Consider the following 27,957-nt stretch of genomic DNA (forward strand, 5'->3'; position numbering starts at 1 on the left):
GATTGAATTTTAAAATTGAAGGCCATCCTTGAGAGTGTCTTTGGTAACAGACTTCTAAAAATTTTCATGTTTTAAAAAAATATGTAAGCACCTTAAAGTGCTATGTAAGAAACCATAGCAGAATATAGAGTCAAGTATCCAAATAATTTTCCATTCATTCCAAAATTCATTACTTGAGAAACAATCTAAATACATCCTAAGACTAAATATTTTTTTTCAATAAGAGAGGAGATTGAAATTCCTGCACTACTAGTAATAAAACATAACACTAAACATGTATGACCGTAACAACTAAACTTTAGAAAATGCTTAAAGGCCCTGCACATCATCAAAGTTTAAAATCTAACCATTCATTTTCATTCTTTTTTTCTCAAAACTTCCTCCCATAGCCATGAAATCTCCCTTGGCCTTTATTTCCTAATTCAAACAAACAAAAATCAATTAAAAATCAACCAAAGGCTTCATTGAGACATTTCATCAAACACATTGTAAGCTACCAAAATACTTCATCACATACCAACAATATATTTCAGAAAACCATCAATATATCTTTAATGAATCACAAAATAGTTAAAATGCATTTTTGAGCTACGGTACCTTAGGGAATGGACAAAGGCGTTGTTGAGTTAGAGAGAGATCAAAGGAAGATGCAAAGAAGACAAGAAATCAGTGCTCTTTATATGTCTCTAAGAACCCTACTTCCTCTTGAATTTATCAAAGTAATTTGGGATTGTGCACAGCGGAAGAGATAAACGAAGGGAGAAGAAACGAGAAAAGAAAGATCAAGAACTCACCGGCATCTCTATGGGTCTTCTCGTCATGGGTCTCCGTCGCCAAGAAGAAAGGACGTGGAGATGAGAAGAATGGGGTTAAGGTTGGGGTTTTCGTCATGCGTCATTCGTCGTTGTGAGGAGAGGGATTTTGAAGAAGGGAAATGGAGTGCGTGAAGAAGGAAAGGAAGGGATTTTGAAAAAGGAAAGCGAGGGATTTTGCCTTTCGTTTATTTTTTTATTTTAATAAAAAATATATAATTAATTTTTTTAATGCCCTTACATATTATGACAGCAAATAACTGTCATATATTTGGGTATTTCGAAATAAATGTCTTTTTCTGCCAAAAACCCGCTTTTTGACATTTGAAGACGGTTATTTGTTCCATTCTTTCAATTTTGGATGGAACCAACTGTCATAATAGGGAGTTTTTCGTGTAGTGCAATGAATGCTATCTAATACTATTAAGTAGTATAGGTGGCAAGACTAGGTCTTGGGATGTGTGAACCACTATTCATCTTCTTTATTGAGAAAAAGAAAAGAAAACCCTAATTTTTTAAAAAAAAAAAACCTTAACCCTAATCCACCCTGCCGTCGCTGCTGCCGCTCCGTCTCCGCCAACATCTCTATCACTCGTCGCCGCCAACGAACATCGTAGTGTGAGCAACCGTTGAGTCAATCCGTGTGCCGTCCTCCGTTGCATCGTACCAGCTGGTTCGTATGTCGTTCGACCGTTGCTTCTTCCGTTGTCGTTTGCCGTTCGCAGCATCCGAGTCGAAGCGATGCCGTCCGAGCTGCCTTCATCGTCGACGGTAGCCGACCGTGAGCAGTTCTACCTTTATCTTTCATCGAGGCTCCGCCCAACAGCGTTGGAGAACGCCGTAAACCCAAGTTACACTAGCTTCCGCGTAAAGCCAAGTCGGGTTTCTTCCAAGCTGTGCACGCCCGCTGAGCCGAGTCGCTCCAGTTGCATTTTCGAGCCACCCGCACTCCAGTCGAGCCATCATGCGCGTGCCTGGAGCTGCCTACCTCAGCCGTCCAAGCCGTCTCCCTCCCAACCAAGCCATCAAGCTTTTTGGCGAGCCACAAGCCTATTTTGGGTCCTTTTTCACCTGTTTTGGTAAGTTTTGATTGGGTTTTGGAATACCCAACTAAAATTAAAATTTTTGGATCTTAAATAATTTAATTTTGGGTTAAATTAAATTATTTCTCTTAAAGGACCATTTGGACCAGCTGAAGTTGGAGTGTGGGATTTCTCCAGTTAAGGGCTAACTTGTTGCAACCTCGACCTTGGGTAAGTTAGTTCGACTGAATTCTTGAGCCCTTGGTTGTTTAGATGGTTAAGTTATTTAAATTTGGTGCTTTCTGTTTATTAGGACCTTGTTGCTTGGAAGCGTGATATTTTGTTGTAGATTTCGACTGAGCTAATCTCCAAGTAAGAGATTCTACTACTAAACCTTCGAGTTACATTAAAGAGACCACATGTATGAATATATGGTTATGTATCAATGGTAGCTAAGTACATAACTCGAGGTTATTGAGAGAGAAGCTGATATTGTAATTGCGTCTGCTGGTTGACTTTATGGTTAACGTTCATAGTATGTCGATGTTATCGCGTATGTTCTAATGACATAGTTTTGTGGTTGAGGATGACATGATATGATATGTTATGGTATGATATGTTATGGCATGATTTATTGTAGTATAACATGTTATGATATGATATGTTATGATGATGATATGTTATGTGCATGCTATTGATAAGGTGTATGTTAGCTTTACCTATTAGACTCGTACCCACATGAGTGTCATTCGGGATCACCACTCTTTTGACGACTGTATAGTCAGACGGGATCACCAGTCTGACATTGACATTGACACATACATGATTTGAGAGATCCGATTGGATCGCTCACACTTATGACTGCGTAGTCCGACGGAACCACCAGTCTGACATTAATATTGACATAGACATGATTTGAGTAATTTGACGGGATCACTCACAGCTTGATCGTCTTAGGTGTTCCCTTGGGTTTACCAGAGACTAGCTTGTTCCCATGGGATCACGAATTGCACGTGTTCGAGAACGTGCCAGTTCAGGGGTATCACTCTTTAGGACTCTAATAGGAAGTTAACAGGCACCCAGCGGGACTAGTAGTGGGTCCCTTACTGAGTATTTTTATACTCACTCTTTCCATTTCTATTTTTCAGGCAGAGGCAGAGGTAAGAGCAAAGGCAAGCTGGCGAATAACCAGAAGTGATCGTGGCGAGCCATAGGGACACGTTGGCTTCTGCTTACGTCATGTGTCAGATCTCAGAGTTGACATTTTCCTTTCATTTTATTCTATTATATTTATTTATTTGTTTCTCTTTCCCTTTAAAACTAGTAGGGTCCGAGATAAGATTTGTTGTAATTTATTTCCTTACATTCTATTTATGATTTTAACGATAGTTCGCAGTTTTGTTTTATTTTCTATTTACTTTAAATAAATTTTAACATCTTTCTTTTAAAGTAAAGTCCTCAACTTAGTATAAGAGGTTGGGTCCTAACATCGTATGGAACTCCTGAGGATTTTTGTGCGGCGTCAATAGTTTCCTTTTAAAAACCCTCTTCAAATCTAAATTTCCACAGATCTGAATATATCCCAACCTTCCCCTTCCCTTTCGCCACCGCAAACCCTTAGTCAAACATCGTTTGTTTCCTCTGCTCTTCTATTGTCTTATTCTGCCTCCGATCGCCTCTCCTTGCATGAAAATTGCTCTTTCCTTTCCATTTCGTGAATATCTTCTTCTTTTGATTGGTAGAAATCTTTGCTTTGTTTTACAATAGATTATGATGATTATTTGAGATAAATCGTGTTGAGTCAAGATTCTTCTTGTGATATATATCTTGGATTGAAGTTGCTTTAATAAATGATTAGGTTGATTGAAGTTGCTTAATGTATGATTCATTGTAGTTACGTTGCTTTGAGTAAGTTAAATTTTGATTTATTTTTCTATATTGTTTGACTTGATTTTTGCAACATTTAACTTTGGTCTTGCTAAATTTATTTTTTTGGAGTTATTTTATCTTAGGGTTTCTTCTTGTATTTCGCTTATTTGTATCACCTTATGGTGATATATATAATTGGAGTTATTTTATGGGATCTTTTCAAAAATATAATAATATAGCGGCAAAATATTTACAATATATAGAACAATTCTAAAAACGGAAAAAGCCCACAGACCTACCATGAAAAATATAAAAATGCCCCATCAACACCACGCGTAATATATTTCTTACACAATCATTTAGATTTGGCTATTGTTTGGTACATGATCGTTTCAATTTGGAAAGTCAAATCTAAACGATTTATTTTTCAATTCTATCGTTTAATTTGGTTAGTTACACGATCATTTAATTAATTGAGTTACACAATCGTTTAGACTTGGTCGTTTAGATTTGGCTAAATGGTTTTTTTTTCAAAATTTGGTACATGGTCGTTTAGATTTGGCTAAATGAATTTTTTCAAGAATCTTTATACACGAACTTTTAGATTTTGTTACCCTAATCTAAATGTAAAAAAAGAGGAGGAAAAGAAGAAAGATGATGCACTCAGCGAACAAGAAAAAAAAAAGAGAAAAAGAAGAAATACGATAGAAATAAATTAGATTTATGGTTATCCAAATCAAAATGACAAAAAAAAAAAAAACAGAGGAAAAGAGGAAAGATGATGCACGTAGCCAAAAGAAAAGATAAAAAGAAGAAAGGCGATAAATAGAAATTAGATTTTGCTACCGAAATCTAAGCGACATGAAAAAAGAAGAGGAAAAAAAGAAATATGGAAAGAAATCGATGAAAAAAAAAAGAAGAGTAAAGGAAGAAAGACGACAAAAAAATCGTAGGGAAGAGAAGAAAGATGGAAGGACAAACATGAAATATTTAAAAAATGGCTAACTTTATAGGTTTTGTTACACGGGTCGTAAATATATTTTAGTAGTTTGTTATATTTATGAAAGTTTCACTTATTTTATGTTGGATTTAGAATTTGAAATATATATATATATATATATATATATATATATATATTTTTTTTTTTTTTTTTTTTTGCTACATGTATTTGTTGTTTATTTGGTTGGTGAATTAATATTTATAGCTAATAAGAGTTTAGTGGCACCTCTTTACACCTGTGTACTAGAGGCCTTAAGTTCAAATCTTATAGTTCGAGTTTAAGTGTCAAATATAGGCTAGTTAACTTTTTTTATTATTTAGTTTAAGAGTTGTGTTATTTTTTTGCTTATTTGTATCATCTTTCTCTATAAAAATATGAAGTTGCTTTCACAAGTTTAAGCTTCGATTTAGAAAGTGATAGCTTAAAGTAGAAATACTTTCAAGAGTTTAAGTTTTAGTTTGGATCACTTATGTATACAATCTATTCGTTAAACTAGATTGAATTTTAGTAAATGTGTTTTCAAATATATAGTAATAATGAATTTTCTTTTTTGTGGATTCAGACGTTCATCTGTAGTTGATTATGTCAACCCAATTAAGATGATCGGGTACTCCTTATGATCCTGATCTCTCTTTTGTGACTTGTTAAAAAAAACTACAAAATTTATTTGGGTTGTTTTCAAATATAGTAAAATGAATAAAATATTTATAATCGGAATCGACTGCTATTTATAGTGAAAATTAATAATTAATAATTGCCTTGCAATTATTAATTTTCACTATTGTCTTCACAGTTGTTCCAACAATAATTGAGTACAGGATCAAAGATTTTCAGAATGGCTGACAGAATAGGATCCCTATCTTGGCATTTTCTGAAATTCTTATCTTCTTTTGCAAAATAAAATATACAATAAGATTTGTGAGACTGGACCCCCACTAATCAAAACAAAATAAAAGCAATAAAGATAAATTGGATATGTCTGCTAATTGTGATCCCTTCATTTGAAGATTCGTTGAAGAAGATAATGACGTCACCCGGCTATTCTAACTAGGGTGGATTGTTGATTCCCAATATATCGATCGTATAGGCGTCCTTCATGTATTGTGAATTAAACGGCTTTGCTGGTGGTCTTACTTCTGCTACCCCGCATGTTGCCACAAAAGCACCCATCCTCAACACATGATATCAACCTAGTGAGATATAGGAATCCTTCTGGAAATAATCCCATTCAGAGTCAATCCTTAACGCTAACCGCGTCGCCTGAGGTTGGTGAATCCTCTTCAGAATTATGCCATCTTCGTCATGGAGTCTTCTTCTTCAAATGGTTTTTCACGAAAGGATTAGAACTAGAAGACTGATAATGCGATGATAAGATCGGAATACAATGATCTTATCTAAATAAATGCAGAGAATTTAAACAAATTAATTTACATAAAAATTACAGATAAATACACTTGAAATTAAAATTTTGAAAATCCGCAGATTTGGACTAGTAAGGTTGCATGTCTAAATATGGGTCGTTGATGTCGTATCCGTTATATGGATCGTAATCGGCAATCTCATCGCTGTTTACGACATTATTGTTGACTGATGTAGGAGAGGAGGCTTCTGCCAGGGTTTCGTCCTCGTCGTCGGACAGGTTTACCACAACGTTATTGACAACAATGTTGAACTCCTGTTGCCACCTTATTCCCGCAAGGGTTGACATGACTACATTTTTTGTGAGGAGGAAGGCTTCATCCTCCTACCTGGTCATATCTTGGAGATGAATGTTGGCCTTGAACCAATCCTTTCATCGTGTTGACTTCGAGGTGAGAATAATTGAATTTTTCCCACCATTTGATGCGGAGAGCTTTGCTCAACGTTTTGAAGTTTCCGTTAGGTCCTATCTGGAAGTTCCAGCAGAAGATCCTCAGAATTTGGAAATAAAGAGTGAATCTAAACGTCTTAGAAAGAAGAGACAGATAGATGCTATTTTGAAATAGATGAAAAGAACGTTGAATCTCGACCGGGAAAATTTCTTCAGAGAGACCAAAGTACATCCACCAATTTTGAAACCAGTTAGGAAAGTGCATCTGTAAGCTTGCTTACAGAATGTCACAAACCAAGAATGATTGTAAGGATTGAGCTAGAATACTACGTACCATGCCTTAACATAGTCACGGTAGTTGTAGGCGAATGGTTTGAAGTGTTGAGAAAATTTCTTTCCTACAAACATCCCTTGCTTCCATGTGGATGAAGTAAGAATTCGAAAGATTCTCAATTTTGAGTAAATGATCTTTGAAGGATCATTTCGGTCATTTACATGAGTAATTTCAGCAGATTTTGAATCTACTAAAATAAACTCGTAAAAGGTCCTTGTTTTGGAGATTTCCTTTAGCAGAAAATTAAATCCACGAGGAAATACTTGATCACAGATTTCTTGGACAGAAGGTCCATCGAATTCTGGTTCAATGGTTATGTCTACGATACATGTTTTGGCAAAATAACCTTGAATTGAAGGTCTAGGCTGGAATGTTTTTGGCCTGACAATTTGGGAGAACGAAGAAGCATTCTTCGAAATTGGAGATCGTGCCGATGCAGGAGGAGTAGCACGTTTGGTTGGGGTTTTTGGTCTAGAGGGACGCAATAGTTTGAAAGAAGGTACTGGAAGGGTAGTTTCAGGACCTAGTTGAACGATCAGGGCTCGTGGAGTCGAACTTTGACGGTGCCTAGTTACTTGCTGAAATTGCAAGTCCATGGCATATTGTTCTGCACTCATTGGAGATGGTGCAGATGATTGAGCTAAGGGTTGTTTTTTCTTAGAAGGAGGAGTAGTTCCCGAGGAGGAAGCTACTGTTTGAAGGGAATAGTCATGAGAACTATTCTATTGCGGCGGAGGCCGCGGTGGTTTTGGCCGTTGCCGGCCAGGAGGAGGTTCCATTAGAGGGTTGATAAGAGAGATTCAGAGCTGAGGGGGAGTTCTTCAAGAGATGTTCTCTTGAGAGGTAATCGGCTAGTGAATTCTCACTGCCTTTTATAGGCTCTATTTTGAAGTCGAAGCAGGATAAGATCGCCTGCCATCTAGCAAAGATCTGCTTTGAGATAAAGTTTTTGACATCTTTTTCAAAGATGAACTTGCTTTTCTTTGAGTCCGTTCGGATTAGAAATTTCTTGTTGATAAGATCTCCTTGGAATTTCTGAACGCATAGCACTATTGCTAGTACTTCCTTTTTTACGGTGGAATAGTTTTTCTGTGCACTATTCCAGATTCCGGAATGATAACGAACAATGGAAATTTTTTCGTTAATCTTCTGTTTGAGGATACCGCCGTATCAATGATAAGTTTGGCTTGTTCATCTACAAGAGATAGGCATGAAATGCTTTTGGCCAAGGTCTTGATTCATTGGACTGCCTGAGTATGCTCGTCCGTCCATGGCCTTCGGCTCTTTTTTAGTCTGTCATAGAGTGGCAGAAAAATTGAGCGGAGATCCTGGATGAAATCGCCGATATAATTGACGCAACCAAGGAATCGCAGTAGTTGCGTTTTGTCTTGTATCACATCTGAAAATTTGTTCACAAATTCCAGAGATCGTTGAATTGGCTTGATAATTCCTTGATTAATTTCGTAACCTAGGAATCTGATCTTTGTTTGAAACAACTTAAACTTTGGTTGGGATACCACAAGACCGTTGGTTTTGGCTACATTGAGAAACACTCGTAGATGTTTGAAATGTTGATCTACTGTGTCGGAAAACACCAAGACATCATCAATATAGACTATTGTGAATTCTTAATATTGGTTGAAGATATCATTCATTATCTTCTGGAATTCGGATGGAGCATTCTTCAATCCAAATGGCATGACATTCCATTGATATTGTCCAAATGGAACATTGAAGGTCGTTTTGTAACAGTCATTAGGATGAATTTGAACTTCCCAAAATCCTGGCTTCATGTCAAACTTTGAGAAAACTTTTGCCGTAGTGATTCTTTTTAGCAAGTCTTGACGATTAGGAATTGGATACCTAATCCATTTGAGAACCTTGTTAAGGGGCTTGTAATTGATGACAAGCCTTGGGACACCACGTTCCTTTTCGGCCTGATTGTTGACGTAAAAAGCCGCACAAGACCATGGGCTTTTTGATGGGTTGATAAGGCTTTTTTTTAGGAGATCATTGATTTCCGCAATGCAGGTTCTGATGAGATCTCTATTCATTTGAATGGGCCTAGCCTTTGTAGGAATCTGGGCCTCTTCAAATCCATCAACATATGGTAGGGTTACCATGTGTCTCTTCTGATCCCAAAAGGCATTTGGGATATTTGAACTGACTTCCTTTTCCAACTTGGATTGGAAATCTTTAATGCGTCGTTGAGTGGCAGGCTGATTGATCTGAGCGACCACTCTTTCGATTATGACTTCATCTTGGAGGAATTCAATTTGCTTTTCCTTTATGGCGATGTGGTTGATGAATTGATGAATTTCTTCTTCAATGTTGGAAATATACTTAGGAGTTACTGGATGAGTAAACTCGAAAGTAATCTCTTTATCGAACTTTCTTGAGGTTATACCCTTGTCGGTGACATGGAAGGGATATAACTGGGTTAGGAATGGAGTTCCTATAATGATTCCTTCGTTAAGGTTCTTAACCAAAATGAATGTGTTGATGAGGCACACCTCTCCCTTGCAAACGTGTACCTTTGAAAGCTTGAATTGGATGTTGAGAGGATTCCCACTGGCTCCACTCAAAGATTCCTTTGTTTTTTCAAAATATCGAGAAGGAAGGAGCCTTTCTTAGATGACATTTTGATCCGCTCCCGAATCGATGAGGGTGAGAGTCTCGAGTTGAAAGTCTTTAACTTTAAAGACTATTTTTGACATACATTTTTTATTTTGAACTTTGCTGATATAATTGATACTACCGGTTTCACCGGACTCTTTAATCAGCAGTGCCTTTCCCTTCGAATATCTGTCGGGATTGGTTGAGGAAGTTCCTGGGGCTTCTTTTGGAATTTGAATTTCTTGGAATGCCTGGAAGGCTTGTTCAAGATGTGTGAGTCGTTGCTTGTTGTCTGCAAATTCCCTTTTGAGAACCTTTATTTCAAGATGAAGATCTTCGACTTGAATAGGCTTCTTTGTTTCTCCTTTGATTCGATTTAGAATATCTTGAAACGAGTAGATGATTGGACTTTGAATTGCCTTTGGAGAATTTTGCTCTTCTACACTTTGTCTGAGTTTGAGAAGGTAGGTTCGTTTTGAATCTTCATCGGGAAGTTGTTCAATAAGATCAAAAATAGTTTCTTGATCTTTCGTGATGACATTAATATGACCAGAGCATTTACTGGCACATTCCTGTGCAGGGAATTGCTCCGTCGTCATCGCTTGAGTCGCTTTGAGAGTAGAAGGCATCTTCATTGGAGGATCCTTCATTGTTGAGAATGTTGATACCTTTTTCTTCAGTAGAAGAATCGGTTTCTGAAGAGGTGTCATTATCTGATCTTATGGCGTAGAGGATGGACTGTCTCGTCTCTTCATCCATAGTCAGAGCATTGATTTTGTCTTTCAAGGGACAGCGATTGGCATAATGACCTTTTCGGTTGCATTTAAAGCACGCGTTGTTGGTCTTTGAGGGATAATGCCTTTTGCCTTTAATTTTATTGTAGTATTTCCTTTTTCTTCGAGGAAATTCAGGATCTTTAGCTTTGCTGCGGCTAAAGAGTCGCTTGGAAGATGATTTTTTCTTTTTCTTCTTTTCTTCTTTAGGTCCTTGGTTTAGACCGTATTGCTTGCAAAAGGTGCGCAATTCCTTACAGTAGTCGGAATCTTTGATCACCTTCGTTGTATGCTTATTCTCAGTATAGAGAATAATGCATATTGCTTGAAGTGTGGCTGATATATCTCCGTAGGTCAACTCAACCCAGTTTATTTGCTTGGTAACTGAATTGGTTGCCACTGTTTGATAGAATTTTTTAGAAATATAATGCGATAGTCCTTCGACAAACTTTTGCTTCCAGATGTCTGCTCCGCAAGTTGTTAGGGTATAAAGGCGTGCCATGAAAGTATCTTTATACCATTTGTACCGGCTCATCTTGTGACATCTTTATCCAAGGAGGGATTCGGTTGCAATATTGAAATGAATTTGGGTGCTACTAATGAAATGTTTTGTCATTGTGTAGAGTAACTGATTGACCATATCTGGTTCTTCAACCTGGATAGGGGTAGAAGCGTTTTCTGTTTTGACAACTGTTTTTGTAGCAGTCAAGATGCGATATCTATCCGGTTCAGTCAGTTGATTGTGCCACCAGCTCCTTAGGTTCGCAGTGAAACCTAAAATGAGAATATGAGTTGTTTCAAGCGTTGATTTCCTAGCGCTATAGGCTGAGACTGCCAGTAACATCTCTTGAAACATATTCATCATTTGAGCTTCAGAATATCCGTCGATATTCCATGTGACTAGAGACATACCATCATAGGTATGTTTCTCATGATGAAGGTCATCCCATCCAAGATCAGGAGGCGAAGGTTGAGGGTAGTGGTTTTTCATGTCTACCCATTAAGCTACAAGAAGAACCTTTGAAGTAGAAGCTTGAGATAGGGAATTTTTTTTTATCATGTTGATTCCTCTTAGATTCTCAACTCTGTTTGTTGAGATCTTATTGTTTTCCATCGGTACTGTAGAGGCTTTTAGGTCCTTGTTGATGGAAATAGCGGCGAGACGCTTGTTGATTTCAGCCAGATAGTCTGAAGCATAGTCTTTGAGTCAGCGGATATTAAAGCTGTTGGGCTAAAAAATTGGTTGATTAGGATCTGCCTGAGGAATCTCAGGGTTCTTGATCGGAGGGTTTGGCTTTTCTATTCTTTCTACCGCTTTGGATATTGTAGAAAGAGCCTTGTTGGTATAGTTAAGTTGATGTTGGATGTTTTTGATTTCGCGAACTCCAACCTTCTGAACTTTATCCTCATTGATGGTTTTGTAAGGAGAAGAGACCATCTTGATGTCAGGGATGACTGGATGAGCGAAATAAGCTACTTCTTCGAGAGGATAGTTAGAAGCTATTTCTTTACCTGTGGCAGTGACCGAAACCGTTGATCCTTTGATCATGGCAATTTGACCATCTGCTTCGAGTTTTTAGATAAGAGCTTCATTTCTAGCTCTTTCCTTTCGCTTCATACCTGTAATGAAGTCTGGCATAGGAAGAAAAGGTTTCCTTGTCTCCGCTGTGGCAGCAAGCCACATGTCAAGGACTACCGGATTCACATTTCTAGCTCTTTCATGGCACGCCTTTATACCCTAACAACTTGCAGAGCTAACATCTGGAAGCAAAAGTTTGTCGAAGGACTACCGCATTATATTTCTCAAAAATTCTATCAAACAGTGGCAACCAATTTAGTTACCAAGCAAATAGACTGGGCTGAATTGACCTACGGAGATATATCAGCCACAATTCAAGCAATATGCATTATTCTCCGTACTGAGAATAAGCATACAACGAAGGTGATCAAAGATTTCGACTACCGTAAGGAATTGGGCACCTTTTGCAAGCAATACGGTCTAAACCAAGGACCAAAGAAGAAAAGAAGAAAAAGAAAAAATCGTCTTCCAAGCGAGTCTTTAGCCGAAGCAAAGCTAAAAATCCTGAATTTCCTCGAAGAAAAAGGAAATACTACAATACAATTAAAGGCAAAAGGCATTATCCCTCAGAGACCAACAACATGTACTTTAAATGCAACCGAAAAGGTCATTACGCCAATCGCTGTCCCTTGAAAGACAAAATCAATGCTCTGACTATGGATGAAGAGACGAGACAGTCCATCCTCTACGCCATAAGATCAGATAATGATACCTCTTCAGAAACCGATTCTTCTACTGAAGAAGAAGGTATCAAAATTCTCAACAATGAAGGATCCTCCAATGAAGATGCCTTCTACTCTCAAAGCGACTCAAGCGATGATGAAGGAGCAATTCCCTGCACAGGAAGATGTGCCAGTAAATGCTCTGGTCATATTAATGTCATCACGAAAGATCAAGAAACTATTTTTGATCTTATTGAACAACTTCCTGATGAAGATTCAAAACGAACCTACCTTCTCAAACTCAGACAAAGTGTAGAAGAGCAAAATTCTCCAAAGGCAATTGAAAGTCCAATCATCTACTTGTTTCAAGATATTCTGAATCGAATCAAAGGAGAAACAAAGAAGCCTATTCAAGTCGAAGATCTTCATCTTGAAATAAAGGTTCTCAAAAGGGAATTTGCAGACAACAAGCAACGACTCACACATCTTGAACAAGCCTTCCAGGCATTCCAAGAAATTTAAATTCCAAAAGAAGCCCAAGGAACTTCCTCAACCAATCCCGACAGACATTCGAAGGGAAAGACACTGTTGATTGAAGAGCCTGGTGAAACCGACAATATCAATTATATCAGCAAAGTCCAGAATAAAAAATGGATGTCAAAAATAGTCTTTAAAGTTAAAGACTTTCAACTCGAGACCTCATCGATTCGGGAGTGGATCAAAATGTCATCCAAGAAGGGCTCGTTCCTTCTCGATATTTTGAAAAAACAAAGGAATCTTTGAGTGGAGCCAGTGGGAATCCTCTCAACATTCAATTCAAGCTTTCAAAGGTACACATTTGCAAGGGAGACGTGTGCCTCATCAACACATTCATTTTTTTTAATAACCTTAACGAAGGAATCATTATAGGAAATCCATTCCTAACCCAGTTATATCCCTTCCATGTCATCGACAAGGAAATAACCTCAAGAAAGTTCGATAAAGAGATTACTTTCGAGTTTACTCATCCAGTAACTCCTAAGTATATTTCCAACATTGAAGATAAAATTCATCAATTCATCAACCGCATCGCCATAAAGGAAAAGCAAATTGAATTCCTGCAAGATGAAGTCAAAACCAAAAGAGTGGTCGCTCAGATCAATTAGCCTGCCACTCAACGACGCATCAAAGATTTCCAATCCAAGTTGGAAAAGGAAGTCTGTTCAAGTATCCCAAATGCCTTTTGGGATCGGAAGAGACACATGGTAACCCTACCATATGTTGATGGATTTGAAGAGGCCCAGATTCCTACAAAAGCTAGGCCCATTCAAATGAATAGAGATCTCATCAGAACCTGCACTGCAGAAATCAATGATCTCGTAAAAAAAGGCCTTATCAGCCCATAAAAAAGCCTATGATCTTGTGCGGCTTTTTACGTCAACAATCAGGCCGAAAAGGAACGTGGTTGTAACGACCCAACTCTTTATACTAAGCTGAGGTCATTACTCAAAAGAAACAATGACAAGAGACACTTTTTTGAAACGAGGGAAGATTAAATTTTCATTAAAAACGGAATATTAAAACACTGAAACATAAACGTGGAAGCAAAACTGAGTCCCCATATGGCATGTCACGGATCCTTCTCTGTCGCTCGCCAGCTTTCCTCTACCTTTACCTACGCCTGAAATGTTAAACTTAGAAAGAGTGAGTATAAACATATACTCAGCAAGGGACCCACTACTAGTCCCACTAGGTGTCTGTTAACTTCCCATTAGAGTCCTGAAAAAGGTTCCCAATATCTGGCACGTTCCCGAACACGTGCAACATGCGCTACTGTAGGAACAGAATCTGGTCTTCGGCGTCCCCTTAACAAAGTTCTCAAATGGATTAGATACCCAATTCCTAATCGCCAAGACTTGCCAAAGAGAATTGCTTTAAGAAAGGTTTTCTCAAAATTCGACATGAAGTTTGGATTTTGGCAAATCCAGATACATCCTGCTGACCGTTACAAGACGGCCTTCAATGTTCCATTCGGACAATTTCAGAGGAATGTCATGTCATTCCGACTAAAAAATGCTCCATCCGAATTCCAAAAGATCATGAACGATATCTTCAACCAATACCAAGAATTCACAATAGTTTACATTGATGATGTCTTGGTATTCTCAAACACGGTCGATCAGCATTTCAAACATCTAAGGGTGCTTCTTAATGCAATCAAATCTAATGGTCTTGTGGTTTCCCAACCAAAGATCAAACTATTTCAAACAAGAGTAAGATTTCTTGGTTATGAAATTAATCAGGGAATTATCAAGCCAATCAAACGGTCCCTGGAATTTGTTGATAAATTTCGAGATGTGATTCAAGACAATACTCAACTACAGAGACTTCTTGGTTGCGTAAATTATATCGGTGATTTCATCCGAGATCTCCGCTCAATTTTTCTGACACTGTATGACAGACTAAAAAAGAACTCGAAGCCATGGATGGATGAGCATACTCGAGCAGTCCAATCAATCAAATCTTTGGCCAAAAGCATCCCATGCTTATCTCTTAGAGATGAACATGTCAAACTCATTATTGATACAGATGCATCCGATATTGGTTAGGGAGGCATTCTCAAACAAGAGCTTGACGGAAAAATCTCCATTGTCCGTTATCATTCAGGAATATGGAATAGTGCACAAAAAAACTATTCCACAGTCAAAAAGGAAGTTTTAGCAATAGTACTCTCCGTTCAAAAATTTCAAGGAGATCTCATCAACAAAGATTTCCTTGTTCGTACTGATTCAAAAGCAAGCAAATTCATCTTTGAAAAAGATGTCAAGAATCTTATCTCAAAGCAAATCTTTGCAAGATGGCAAGCAATCTTATCTTGCTTTGATTTCAAAATTGAGCCTATAAAAGGCAGTGAGAATTCACTTGCTGATTACCTCTCAAGAGAACATCTCTTGAAGACTACTTCTCCAATGTTGAATTCTCCTTCAGATGGAACCGCCTCTTGGCTGGCAACGGCCACCAAATCAGCGGCAATCGCCGCAAAGCAATCAAAATAATAGTCCACAGAGACCTCCTCAAACAATAGCTTCCTCCTCAGAAACAATACCTTCCAAGGGAAAACCCTCAACTCAATCATCTGCACCGTCACCTATGAGTGCAGAAAATTACACCATGGATTTACAATTTGAACAAGTATCCAGGCGACGTCAAGGTTTTGCTCAAAGAACATTGACTATTCAATCAGACTCTTCGAGTCTTCCCCCAATACCTTCAACCGCATTGCTGCGTCCCTCTGGGCCAACAACTCCAAATAAGCGTGCTGCTTCCCCGACCGCTTCTTCCTCAAGCTCTGCAATTCCGAGGAATCCTTCCTCGTATTCTCAAATCGTTAGGCCAAAAGTATTCCAGCCTAGACCTCCAATTAATGGTTATTTCACCAAAACCACGATGGTTGATTTAACCATAGAACCAGAATTCGATGGACCCTCCGTCTACGAAGTCTATAATCAAATATTTCCTCACGAGTTTAACTTCTTACCGGAGGATCTTGCAAAGACTAGGACCTTCTACAAGTACATTTTAGTTGACTCAAAATCAGCTGAAATTACTCACGTCCCAGACAAAAATGATCCCTCTAAGATCATTTATTCAAAGTTGAGGATTTTTCGTGTTCTCACTCAATCTTACTAGAAACAAGGGATGTTTGTGGGAAGAAAATTCTCTCACCCTTTCAAACCACCGTCAAACAATTACCGTGACTATACAAAAGCATGGTATATTGTATTTTGGCTCCAAGCATACAACCATTCTTGGTTTGTGACATTTTGCAAACAAGCTTACAAAATGCACTTCCCAAATTGGTTTCAAAACTAGTGGATGTATTTTGGACTCTCTGAAGAAATATTTTCGGTAGAGTTCAACGTTCATACCACCTTTTTCAACAAAGTATCTATTCGTCACCTCTTTCAAAGACGTTTAGATTTGCTTTGTATTTCCAAATTCCCTGGATCTTTTGCTGGAATTTCCAGCTAGGTCCTTCGGGAAACTTCAAAGCCCTGAGAAATCCCTCAGAATCAAATGGTGGGAAAAATTCAATTACTCCTATCTCGAAGTCAAAAAAATAAAAGATTGGTTTAAAGCCAACATTCACCTCCAAGATATGACTAGGCAAGAGGACGAGGCCCTTCTCGTCACCAAAAACCCAATCATGTCAACCCTTGTCGGAGCAAGCACTCAACAGGAATTCAATTCTGTTGTCAATAACGTCGTTGTGAACCTTTCAGACGATAACAACGATTTACCAGAAGACGCTTCCCCAGCCTCCGGTAATGATGTCGATGATCTTGACTATGACCCATACGAAGGCCTCGACATCAACGACCCATTTTTGGACACACAACCATATTAGTCCAAATATGTGGTATTTCAAGTGTTTATGAATAATATTGTAAATTTATGTAAATTAATTTGTTTAAATTTTATCGCATTTATTTAGATGAGGTCTTTGTATTCTGACCTTATCCTTGCTTTAACAGTCTGTTGATCTCAACTTTCTTCAAAAGGAATATTTGAAAGAGAAGACTCCATGACGGAGAAGGTACACTTTCGCAGAGGACTCACCATCCTCAGGCAACGCAGACAACGTAAAGGAATAACTCTGGATGGGATTATTTCCAGGAGAATTCTTGATAAATTAATTTCGATTTTTGTAGCAGGGCCTACGGGCGCTCCATTGGCAGCCAGGCAGGAAGCCGTAGTAAGACCAAACTGGGAGCATGTGCACCACAAAGAGAGTAATTAATCCATCAAGAGATTATATTCCATGACATGCAGAAGACAATCGGGTGACGTTATTATTTTCCCCAACAAATTTTTCATTTTTGAAGAAAAGGACAAACAGCAGACATATCACATTTATCTTTAGTCAGATGCCAACTGCTATTTATAGTGAAAGATAATAATTAATAATTGCTACACAGTAATTATTAATCTTCACTATTGTCTTCACAGTGGTCCAACAATAATTGATAATACAAAAGATTTTCAGAATGGCCGACATGACAGGACCCCATTTTGGCTTTTTCTGAGAATCTTCTCTTCTTTTTTGAAAGTTAAAACTAGTGGGACAGGACCCCCACTATGGATAGAAAGCATTTAAAGAAAGCACTAAAGATAAATGTGATATGTCTGCTGTTTGTCCTTTTCTTCAAAAATGAAAAATTTGTTGGGGAAAATAATGACGTCACCCGATTGTCTTCTGCTTGGCATGGAATATAATTCTTGATGGATTAATTACTCTCTTTGTAGCGCACATGCTCCTAGTTTGGTCTTACTACGGCTTCCTGCCAGGCTGCCAATGGAGCGCTCGTAGACCCTGCTACAAAATCGAAATTAATTTCTTAAGAATTCTCCAGGAAATAATCCCATCCAGAGTTATTCCTTTACGCTGTCTGCGTTGCCTGAGGTTGATGAGTCCTCTGCAGAAGCGTATCTTCTTCGTCATGGAGTCTTCTCTTTCAAATATTCCTTTTGAAGAAAGTTGAGATCAGCAGACTGTTAAAGCAAGGATAAGGTCGGAATACAAAGACCTCATCTAAATAAATTCGATAAAATTTAAACAAATTAATTTACATAAATTTACAATATTATTCATAAACACTTCAAATACCACATATTTGGACTAATATGGTTGTGTGTCCAAAAGTGGGTCGTTGATGTCGAGGCCTTTGTATGGGTCATAGTCAAGATCATCGACATCATTAACAAAGGTTGGGGAAGCGTCTTCTGGTAAATCGTCGTTATCGTCTAAAAGGTTCACAACGACGTTATTGACAACATAATTGAATTCCTCTTGAGTGCTTGCTCCGGCAAGGGTTGACATGACTGCGTTTTTTCTGACGAGAAGGGACTCGTCCTCTTGCCTAGTCATATCTTGGAGGTGAATGTTGGCTTTAAACCAATCTTTGATTTTGTTGACTTCGAGATGGGAGTAATTGAGATTTTCCCACCATTTGATTCTGAGGGATTTACTCAGGGCTTTGAAGTTTCCCGAAGGTCCTAGCTGGAAATTCCAGCAAAAGATCCAGGGAATTTGGAAATACAAAGCAAATCTAAACGTCTTTGAAAGAGGTGACGAATAGATACTTTGTTGAAAAATGTGATATGAACGTTGAGCTTCTACCGGAAATATTTCTTCGAAGAGTCCAAAATACATCGACCAGTTTTGAAACCAATTTGGGAAGTGCATTTTGTAAGCTTGTTTGCAAAATGTCACAAACCAAGAATGGTTGTATGGTTAGAGTCAAAATACAATATACCATGCTTCTGTATAGTCACGATAATTGTATGATGGTGGTTTGAAAGGGTGAGAGAATTTTCTTCCCACAAACATCCCCTGTTTCTAGTAAGATGTAGTGAGAACACGAAAAATCCTCAACTTTGAATAAATGATCTTAGAGGGATCATTTTTGTCTGGGACGTGAGTAATTTCAGCTGAGTTTGAGTCAACTAAAATGTACTCGTAGAAGGTCCTGGTGTTTGCAAGATCCTTCGGTAAGAAGTTCAATTCGTGAGGAAATATTTGATTACAGACTTCGTGGACGGAGGGTCCATCGAATTCTGGTTCTATGGTTAAATCAACCATCGTGGTTTTGGTGAAATAACCATTAATTGGAGGTCTAGGCTGGAATACTTTTGGCCTAACAATTTGAGAATAAGAGGAAGGATTCCTTGGAATTGAAGACCTTGAGGAAGAAGCGGTCGGGGAAGCGACATGCTTATTTGGAGTTGTTGGCCCAGAGGGATGCAGCAATGCAGTTGAAGGTATTGGGGGAAGACTCGAAGAGTCTGATTGAATAGTCAATGTTCTTTGAGCAAAACCTTGACGTCGCCTGGATACTTGTTCAAATTGTAAATCCATGGCGTAATTTTCTGCACTCATAGGTGACGGTGCAGATGATTGAGTTGAGGGTTTTCCCCTGGAAGGTATTGTTCCTGAGGAGGAAGCTATTGTTTGAGGAGGTCTCTGTGGACTATTATTTTGATTGCTTTGCGGCGATTGTCGCTGATTTGGTGGCCGTTGCCGGCCAAGAGGCGGTTCCATCTGAAGGAGAATTCAAGGTTGGAGAAGTAGTCTTCAAGAGATGTTCTCTTGAGAAGTAATCAGCAAGTGAATTCTCACTGTCTTTTATAGGCTCAATTTTGAAATCAAAGCAAGATAAGATTGCTTGCCATCTTGCAAAGATTTGCTTTGAGATAAGATTCTTGACATCTTTTTCAAAGATGAATTTGCTTGCTTTTGAATCAGTACGAACAAGGAAATCTTTGTTGATGAGATCTCCTTGAAATTTTTGAACGGAGAGTACTATTGCTAAAACTTCCTTTTTGACTGTGGAATAGTTTTTTTGTGCACTATTCCATATTCCCGAATGATAACGGACAATGGAGATTTTTCCGTCAAGCTCTTGTATGAGAATGCCTCCGTAACCAATATCGGATGCATCTATATCAATAATGAGTTTGGCCTGTTCATCTACAAGAGATAAGCATGTGACGCTTTTGGCCAAAGATTTGATTGATTGGACTGCTCGAGTATGCTCATCCGTCCATGGCTTCGGGTTCTTTTTCAGTCTGTCATACAGTGGCAGACAAATTGAGCGAAGATCTTAGATGAAATCACCGATATAATTTACGCAACCAAAAAATCTTTGTAGTTGAGTTTTGTCTTGAATCACATCTCGAAATTTATCAACAAATTCCAGGGACCGTTGGATTGGCTTGATAATTCCCTGATTAATTTCATAACCAAGAAATCTTACTCTTGTTTGAAATAGTTTGATCTTTGGTTTGGAAACCACAAGACCATTAGATTTGATTGCATTAAGAACCACCTTTAGATGTTTGAAATGCTGATCGACCGTGTTTGAGAATACCAAGACATCATCAATGTAAACTATTGTAAATTCTTGGTATTGGTTGAAGATATCGTTCATGATCTTTTGGAATTCGGATGGAGCATTTTTTAGTCCGAATGACATGACATTCCACTGAAATTGTCCGAATGGAACATTGAAGGCCGTCTTGTAACGGTCAGCAGGATGTATCTGGATTTGCCAAAATCCAGACTTCATGTCGAATTTTGAGAAAACCTTTGCTAAAGTAATTCTCTTTAGCAAGTCTTGGCGATTAGAAATTGGGTATCTAATCCATTTGAGAACTTTGTTAAGGGTTTTGTAATTGATAACAAGCCTTGGGACACCTCGTTCTTTTTCGGCCTGGTTGTTGACGTAAAAGGCCGAGCATGACCACGAACTTTTGGATGGGCTTATTAATCCCCTTTTTAGAAGATCTGAAATTTCGTCCTTACAGACTTTGACCAGATCTTTATTCATTTGAATGGGCCGAGCCTTTGTAGGAATTTGGGCTTCTTTGAATCCGTCTTCGTATGGTAATGTTACCATATGTTTCTTTCTATCCCAAAAGGCGTTTGGGAGATTTGAACAAACTTCCTTCTCGAGTTGCTTCTGGAAGTTCTGAATTTTTGATTGAACCAATGGCTTCTGAATTTCAATAGCCACTTTGCAAGTTTTGATGTCGTCTTGAAGGAAATCAATCTGTCTTTCCTTTCTGGCGATTCTGTTGATGAATTGACGAACTTCTTCTTCAATATTTGAAATATACTTAGGAGTTACTGGATGAGTGAACTCAAAAGTAATTTCTTTATCAAATTTCTTTGAGACTATACCCTTATCAGTAACATGGAAAGGATATAATTGGGTTAGGAATGGGGTTCCCAAGATGATCCCTTCATTAAGGTTTTTAACCAAAATGAACGTATTGATCAAGCACACATCTGCTTCGCAAATGTGTACTTTCGATAGTTTGAACTTGATGTTGAGAGGATTTCCACTAGCTCCAGATAATGATTCCTTAGTTTTTTCGAAGTACTTAGAAGGGACAAGTCCTTCTTGTATGACGTTTTGATCTGCTCCTGAATCGATGAGTGCTAGAGCTTCGAGTTGGAAGTCTTTGACTTTAAAGACTATTTTTGACATCCATTTTTTATTATGGACTTTGCTGATACTATTGATATTGCCCGATTCTTCTATCAATAGTGGTTTTCCCGCGATTTTTCTTTCAAAATTGTTTGTTGAAGTTTCTGGATTTTCCCTTAGAATTTGAGATTCTTGAAATGCTTGAAATGCATTTTAAAGGTAGATGAGTCGTTGCTTATTATCAGCAACTTCTCTTTTGAGAATCTTTACCTCATGATGAAGATCTTCGACTTGAATGGGCATTTTTGTTTCGCCTTTGACTCGATTTAGTATGTCTTGATACGAATGCATAATCGGATTTTGAATTGTCTTTTGAGGCATTTGTTCTTCTAAACTTTGCCTTAATTTGAGGAGACAGGTTCTTTTTGCTTCTACATCAGGGATCTGCTCGATGAGGTCAAAAAGAGTTTTCTGATCCTTGGTGATGACATTAATGTGGCCAGAACATTTACCAGCACATCGCCCTGTGCAGGGTATTGCTCCTTCGTCATCACTTGATTCACTTTGAGAGTAGAATTCGTCTTCAGAAGAAGATCCTTCTTCTTGTAGAATATTGATATAATCTTCTTCTGATGAAGATTCAGTTTGAGAAGAGGTATCATCATCCGACTTTATGGCGTAAAGGAGGGATTGCTTTGTCTCTTCATCTATTGTTAGAGCATTGATTCTATCCTTTAGGACAACGATTAGCATAGTGAAAATTTTGATTGCATTTGAAGCAAATCGTATTGGTTTTTGAGGAGTATCTTTTCTTGCCTTTACTCTTATTGTAATAATGCCTCCTTCTTCGAGGAGGCTCTTGATCTTTAGGTTTGTTTCTTCTAAAGAATTTCTTGGAGGAATATTTTTTCTTTTTATTCTTTTCTTCCTTCGGTCCTGGAGAAAGACCATACTGTTTGCAGAAGGTGCCCAATTCTTTCCTGTAGTCGGAATCTTTGATCACCTTCATTGTGTGCTTATTCTCTGTGCAGAGATTAACACATATCATTTGAACTGTGGATGAAATATCTCTATAGGTGAGATTTGCCCAATCTATTTGTTGAATGACAGAGTTTGCTGTCATAATTTGATAGAATTTTTGAGAGATGTAGTGCGGTAGTCCTTCAACAAATTTATGTTTCCAGATATTAGCTCCACATGTCGTCAGGGTATACAGACGTGCCATGAAAGTGTCTTTATACCACTTATATCGGCTCATCTTGTGACATTTTAATCCAAGGAGAGCTTCTGTTGCAAGATTTAAATGAATTTGAATACTTCCAATGAAGTGTTTGGTCATCGTATAGAGTAATTGATTGACCATATCTGGTTCTTCAGCTTGAATAGGAGTAGAAGAGTTCTCTGTTTTGACAACTGTTCTTGTGGCAGTTAAGATCCGTTGTCTATCTTGCTCCATTAGCAAATTGTGCCACCAACTTCTTAGGTTTCCATTGAAACCTAATATGAGAATTTGAGCTGTTTCGTATGTCGACTTTTTGGTGCTGTAAGTCGTAGCAGCTAGCAGCATTTCTTGAAATGTATTCATCATCTGAGCTTCAGAATATCCATCGATATTCCAAGTGATGAGAGATTGACCATCATATGTTCTTTTCTCATGATGTAGATCATCCCATCCTAAGTCAGGAGGAGATGGTTGAGGATAATGATTCTTCATGTCTATCCATTGAGCTACGGGAAGAATCTTTGAAGTAGATGTTTGTGGCAAGGAATCCTTCTTAATCATGTTGATTCCTTTTCCTTCCTGCCCTTCCATTGCTGCTTTCGATTCTTTGTTGAGAGAAATAGCAGCAAGACGTTTATTGATTTCAGCAAGATAATCTGAAGCATCTTCCTTGAGTCTGCCGATATTAAAGCTGTTTCGCTAAATGATCGGTTGATTTGGGTTGATTTGAGGGATCTAGGGATTTTTGTTTTTTAAAAGAAGTCCCGGATTTTCAATTCGCTCTACTGCCTTAGAGACTGTAGAAAGAACTTTATTTGTGAAATTGAGCTGATGTTGGATATTATTGATTTCACGAACTCCAACCTTTTGAACTTTATCTTCATTGATTGTTTTGTAAGGAGATGAGACCATCTTGATAGCGGGAATTGCGGGATGAGGGAAATAAGCTTCTTCTTCAGGCGGATAATTAGAAGCTACTTCTTTTCTACTGGCAGTAACCCAAATAGTTTATCCCTTAATCATGGCAACTTGGCCATCTGCTTGTAGTTTTTTGACAAGAGCTTCCTTTTGGCTCTTTCCACCTTTAACATGCCTTTAACGAAGTCAGGCATGGTTAGAAATGGCTTCCTTGTTTCAGCAGGAGCCTTAATCCATTGATCGATGTATACACTGTAATGTTCTCTGAAACGTTCTTTGTCGTCAGAGATAATATTGTTTTGATTGTAAACTGGTTCCGATCTTCTTTCCATATCGGACTGAGTAGGAGAGAGGGATCCATCTTCTTTTTCATAATGGACATTTGGGATTGAGTGTGAGAAATCTACCGATGCTCTGATTGACTCAGATCTTCTTAAAGTATCTCTATAAGAAGTTTCTGATTTAATTGAAGACGTGCTTGGACGGCTACTCATTATCTCACTTATTCTGGGATAAGAGATTCCTGTATTGAATTGAACTTCGACGTTTCTATTAGGAAATTCGGTAATTGAGGCTTCTGTGCTGCTCCTTTTGATGGGAGCTGTTTCTCCTTGTAGTTTCCAAATGGGATTCTTCGTTAATTCATCCCAATTTAGGTTTCTTGGAATGGTCATAGATGATTTTTCTACGTTGACTTCCATAAGCATGGTATACCCTTTGGGAGAGACACCCATTGCTTTTGGAGAGAGATTTGTATGCATCGGTTTGAAGTAGATGCGATATGAGACTGCAAAAGGCAGTGAACCATCTTTTAGTTCAAGTCCTTGAGAGTGAACATCAAGACTTATAGTATCGATGATGTTTTTATCTTGAAGAGAGACCGTGAGGCTGGGTCTGCAATTGAAATATACTGGTCCTTGCTCCAGATTTGATTCAATACAAAACTCAACTACATGCCAAGTGAAGACAAGAGTGAAAATTAATAATTGGAAGGTAATTATTAATTATTACTATAAATAGCAGTCGATTCCGACCCTAATATAGTAAAATGAATAAAATATTTATAAATATAACAAAATTTTAAAATCTGTTATATAGAATAAAATATCTATCATTCATTAGGTATTGAAATTTTACTTTATGCAACAATTTTTTTCCGGTTTAAAAGAATTTCTTTATTTATTTTTAACTTCAAAAAGTTAATATTTGATAAAACAATATAAATATCTTAAACTTACCGGTTAATCATTAATAGAACAAAGAAAAATAACAGAAATGAATTGATTGACAAAACAATATCAAATATTCTAACAGTGGGACTAAATTCTAATTTTTTTTTTCAAATTAGAAGGATTTTTATTTTTCAATTTATCTAAAAAGTGTACGCTGTTGAAGTTTCAAATCACCACTACACTGATTATAGCTAGAGCTTAGGAGGGTTAAAAGAGGGTATTAAAGAACCACTATATCCAGCAAACAAATGCGATTAGCCACGTATATATATACATCATATAAAAAATGCAAAGTTTAATATTTATGTATATTTCTTTTATTTAATATGCTAACTCAACTACTCGTCTACAAAATAAAAACAAGTGAACACACAATAGAATCACTAATAATTGATATACTTACTTACTCCATCGATCTTTAACTAAGTTGTGTGGCTGAAGAGGCTTGTTCCTGAGTTTACCCTTGAAGCTGAGTGAGGTTTGAGCTTAGATATGAAGATGTAAAATAAGGACTTGAGAAAGTGAGCAACTTGCCATAGACCAACCATTCCTACCACCGCAAGCCAACACAAAACTGATGAAGGCAACACGTTGTCGTAATCATTGAACTTAATATACTCTGTAATTGCCATGAGATTGACCATTTTAACTCCGATCAAATACCCAATTGCTAAGGATACCACCGCTATGCACATGGCTAAGGCTAATATCCAACTAGAAATTCTATTTTTTAGTGGAAATCGACCCACGATCATCAAAATCACGCTCACTGAGGCCAAGAACGATATTGTGTTAACCCATAAGTACACCCAATACAGTTGGGGTTGTTGGTATGCCATCACTCCAGTTCCAGCTGGAAATAATAGAGTTGCGGTGTTGTCGATGTTGTCGTTGTCAGTCAAATAACCATATAAGCTTAATCTCTTGAACCATTCATAATTTGAACTATCAGTGAAATTGGAATAATTGAATGAAGTGTCTTGTTGCCAAATGCCGCCCGGAGGATTCACTCCCCCTTGAAAAGTCATGGTTGCAATCACAGTAGCTACTAGCATCAATGTGTCTTGCTCTTTATGAACCCAGTCCCCTTTGTACTTCAGTTTCTTACTCAATACATTCAACGTTCGTCCTTTTGTTTTTTTGGTCGTCCACAACGATATCGATTCTCGTCTTTGTCTTTGGAGGCTTTCAATTTTTGTGATCTTTTGTGATTGTAGCCTTTTTTTTCTGTCATTTGATGGTGAAAAATTGGTCATGCTTGTTCTAGTTTTTACTTCTGGAATTGTGAGTAAATACCCTACCATCTGCAAAACAAAAAAATTATATTGATAAGAAGGATCTTCAGTGCTTCTTCACCTATCATATCATTTTCTAAAAACAAAGGAGTTTTGACTAAATTAATAAGATAAATGATCAATCTTATTGTTGCTGAAAACTTCAATAAGCAGCCACATAAACAATTGTGTTGAAATATAACTTGACTTTGGGTTAACAATATTTGGCCTAGCTCAAATAAAAGTCTAGTTTTTTTTAAGTATTAATTACTACAATATTCTAGAAAATCAATTGTAAGCATATTTAAAGAATATTGAAGAAATACGTAGAAAATAGAAGAAAGGAGTAATTGTAAAGAATAGAAATGTTGGCAAAATCCTAATCATATATTTAAGGGTGTCGAGTAGTATAAGTAAGAGGGTGTCCTACCTCTTGTATCAAACCAAAAAAATTAGGAGAATCTAATAACACGAGTAACTTTTTTCCTCGATTCTCTTCTCCAAATTTCCTCCAACCACGAAGATTCCTTTTCAACAATACTTTATAAGAATGGTTGTTTAAGGCGTTGAATTGGTTAATTATTATAATAGTTAACAATTTTTACAATTTATAGATTATAATAGTTTTTTTTTCCTGTGTGTTTGCAAACTACTTTTTTTGTTGGTTATGTTATAAAAATTCATATTTGAAGTGAACATTATTTTAGTTTGAGTAGAAACAAATAAACACTGGCAAAAAGTGGAAAAAGAGCAATTTATAATAGTAATATTGTAGCTAATCGCAAGCTATATCAATTAAAAAACACCAACCGGTATAATTGGAATCTCAAATATGAAGTGAGCTTATAATAATGTGCTCCACCAACTTCGACAAAGTTGTTTTTTCTTTTAACTATCTTTCCACCTGTTTCAATAATTGGCTTTCAATAGCTAAAAAATATGCAAAAGTTTCAGTGTACAAGAACATACAATGTTCATGTGTCTGGAACCTCCCATGTACCTAGAAATTTTAAATATTCATGAATAAAATCTAGCTGAATTAATACAGTTGGTTAAGGTTGAAAGAATTGATGTGATGTAATTATAAGAACTTTACCTCAATTCGTTGTAACATCAAAGACAAATCCAAAATAGTATTGCCCACATCATCCACTGTATTGAGAAAGTCTTCAAATAATAATGTTAGAGCAATTAGCAGCTTCAGTCCCTCCAAATGGTTTCCTTCAACACATAAATGTAGAACAGTTTTACCATTGTTGAGCTTCATCAAAACAGATTGTGGTCTTGCATTTATCAACAATTCCATCATCTCAATATTCCCACTTGTCGCTGCATAGTGAAGAGGAATGAAGCCATTACGATCTTCAACCAAGCAAGCACTTGTGTTCTTTTCCAACAAAGCTCTAACTATCTCAATATCTCCATTTGCACAAGCTATATGGAGTGGTGTTCTTCGAAAGACATCAACTTCAGCAGCAAGTTGAGGGTTGTGATCCAAAAGCAACTGAGTGAATTCTAGGTGCCCATGAGAAACTGAGACATGCAATAATGGAGTCTCAATTGTATAGATTAAAGCCTTTTGAATGAGATAAGGATGTTGTTGAATGAGTGTCTTCAAGGTTTGTACACATCCAATCTTTGATGCCTCATACAGCTTTGTTATATCTTCTTCCACGATTGACATTGATATTATAACTTGGCTATTTTGTGCATCTGAAGAATTGAAAAGTTGTGTAATTTCTTGGTGGTTGTCCTCCATTTCTCTCTCTATTTTAATTAATAATCTCAGTGATCTCCTTACTTGGCTTGTGGATATTTGTAGTATATATATGGAAACCTAAAATGTAAAGTTCCTGATATCA

The 27,957-nt window shown here is 37.4% G+C and overlaps 1 protein-coding gene across 5 annotated transcripts; it reads right to left on the bottom strand.

Annotated features, from left to right (window-relative positions):
- Positions 1-227: 227 nt before the first annotated feature.
- Positions 228-27,957, bottom strand: LOC103502001 (ankyrin repeat-containing protein BDA1-like). Of its 5 annotated transcripts, none has more exons than XM_051083091.1 (3): positions 27,192-27,953; positions 25,229-26,125; positions 228-417 (listed from the first exon to the last, which is right to left on the bottom strand). In XM_051083091.1, exons 1-2 carry the CDS (start codon positions 27,852-27,854, stop codon positions 25,244-25,246), a joined length of 1,545 nt encoding a protein of 514 aa, XP_050939048.1. In that variant the 5' UTR covers positions 27,855-27,953; the 3' UTR covers positions 228-417; positions 25,229-25,243. The 5 variants fall into 5 exon arrangements, with proteins under 5 accessions (XP_050939048.1, XP_050939047.1, XP_050939045.1 ...); XM_051083090.1 differs by lacking the exon at positions 228-417 and adding an exon at positions 5,544-6,018 and having other exon boundaries at positions 25,225-26,125; XM_051083088.1 differs by lacking the exon at positions 228-417 and adding an exon at positions 17,412-17,982 and having other exon boundaries at positions 25,225-26,125.

Source organism: Cucumis melo, chromosome 4 (assembly GCF_025177605.1).
Source record: "Cucumis melo cultivar AY chromosome 4, USDA_Cmelo_AY_1.0, whole genome shotgun sequence".
NCBI classification, from domain to species: Eukaryota; Viridiplantae; Streptophyta; class Magnoliopsida; order Cucurbitales; family Cucurbitaceae; genus Cucumis; species Cucumis melo.

Bases quoted from the DNA above. Each gene is read 5' to 3' on its own strand.
- LOC103502001 (XM_051083091.1), bottom strand. From the start codon at position 27,854: ATGGAGGACAACCACCAAGAAATTACACAACTTTTCAATTCTTCAGAT. The intron at 26,126-27,191 runs GTAAAGTTCTTA...TTTGTTTTGCAG, and splicing joins TGATGTTACAACGAATTGAG to ATGGTAGGGTATTTACTCAC.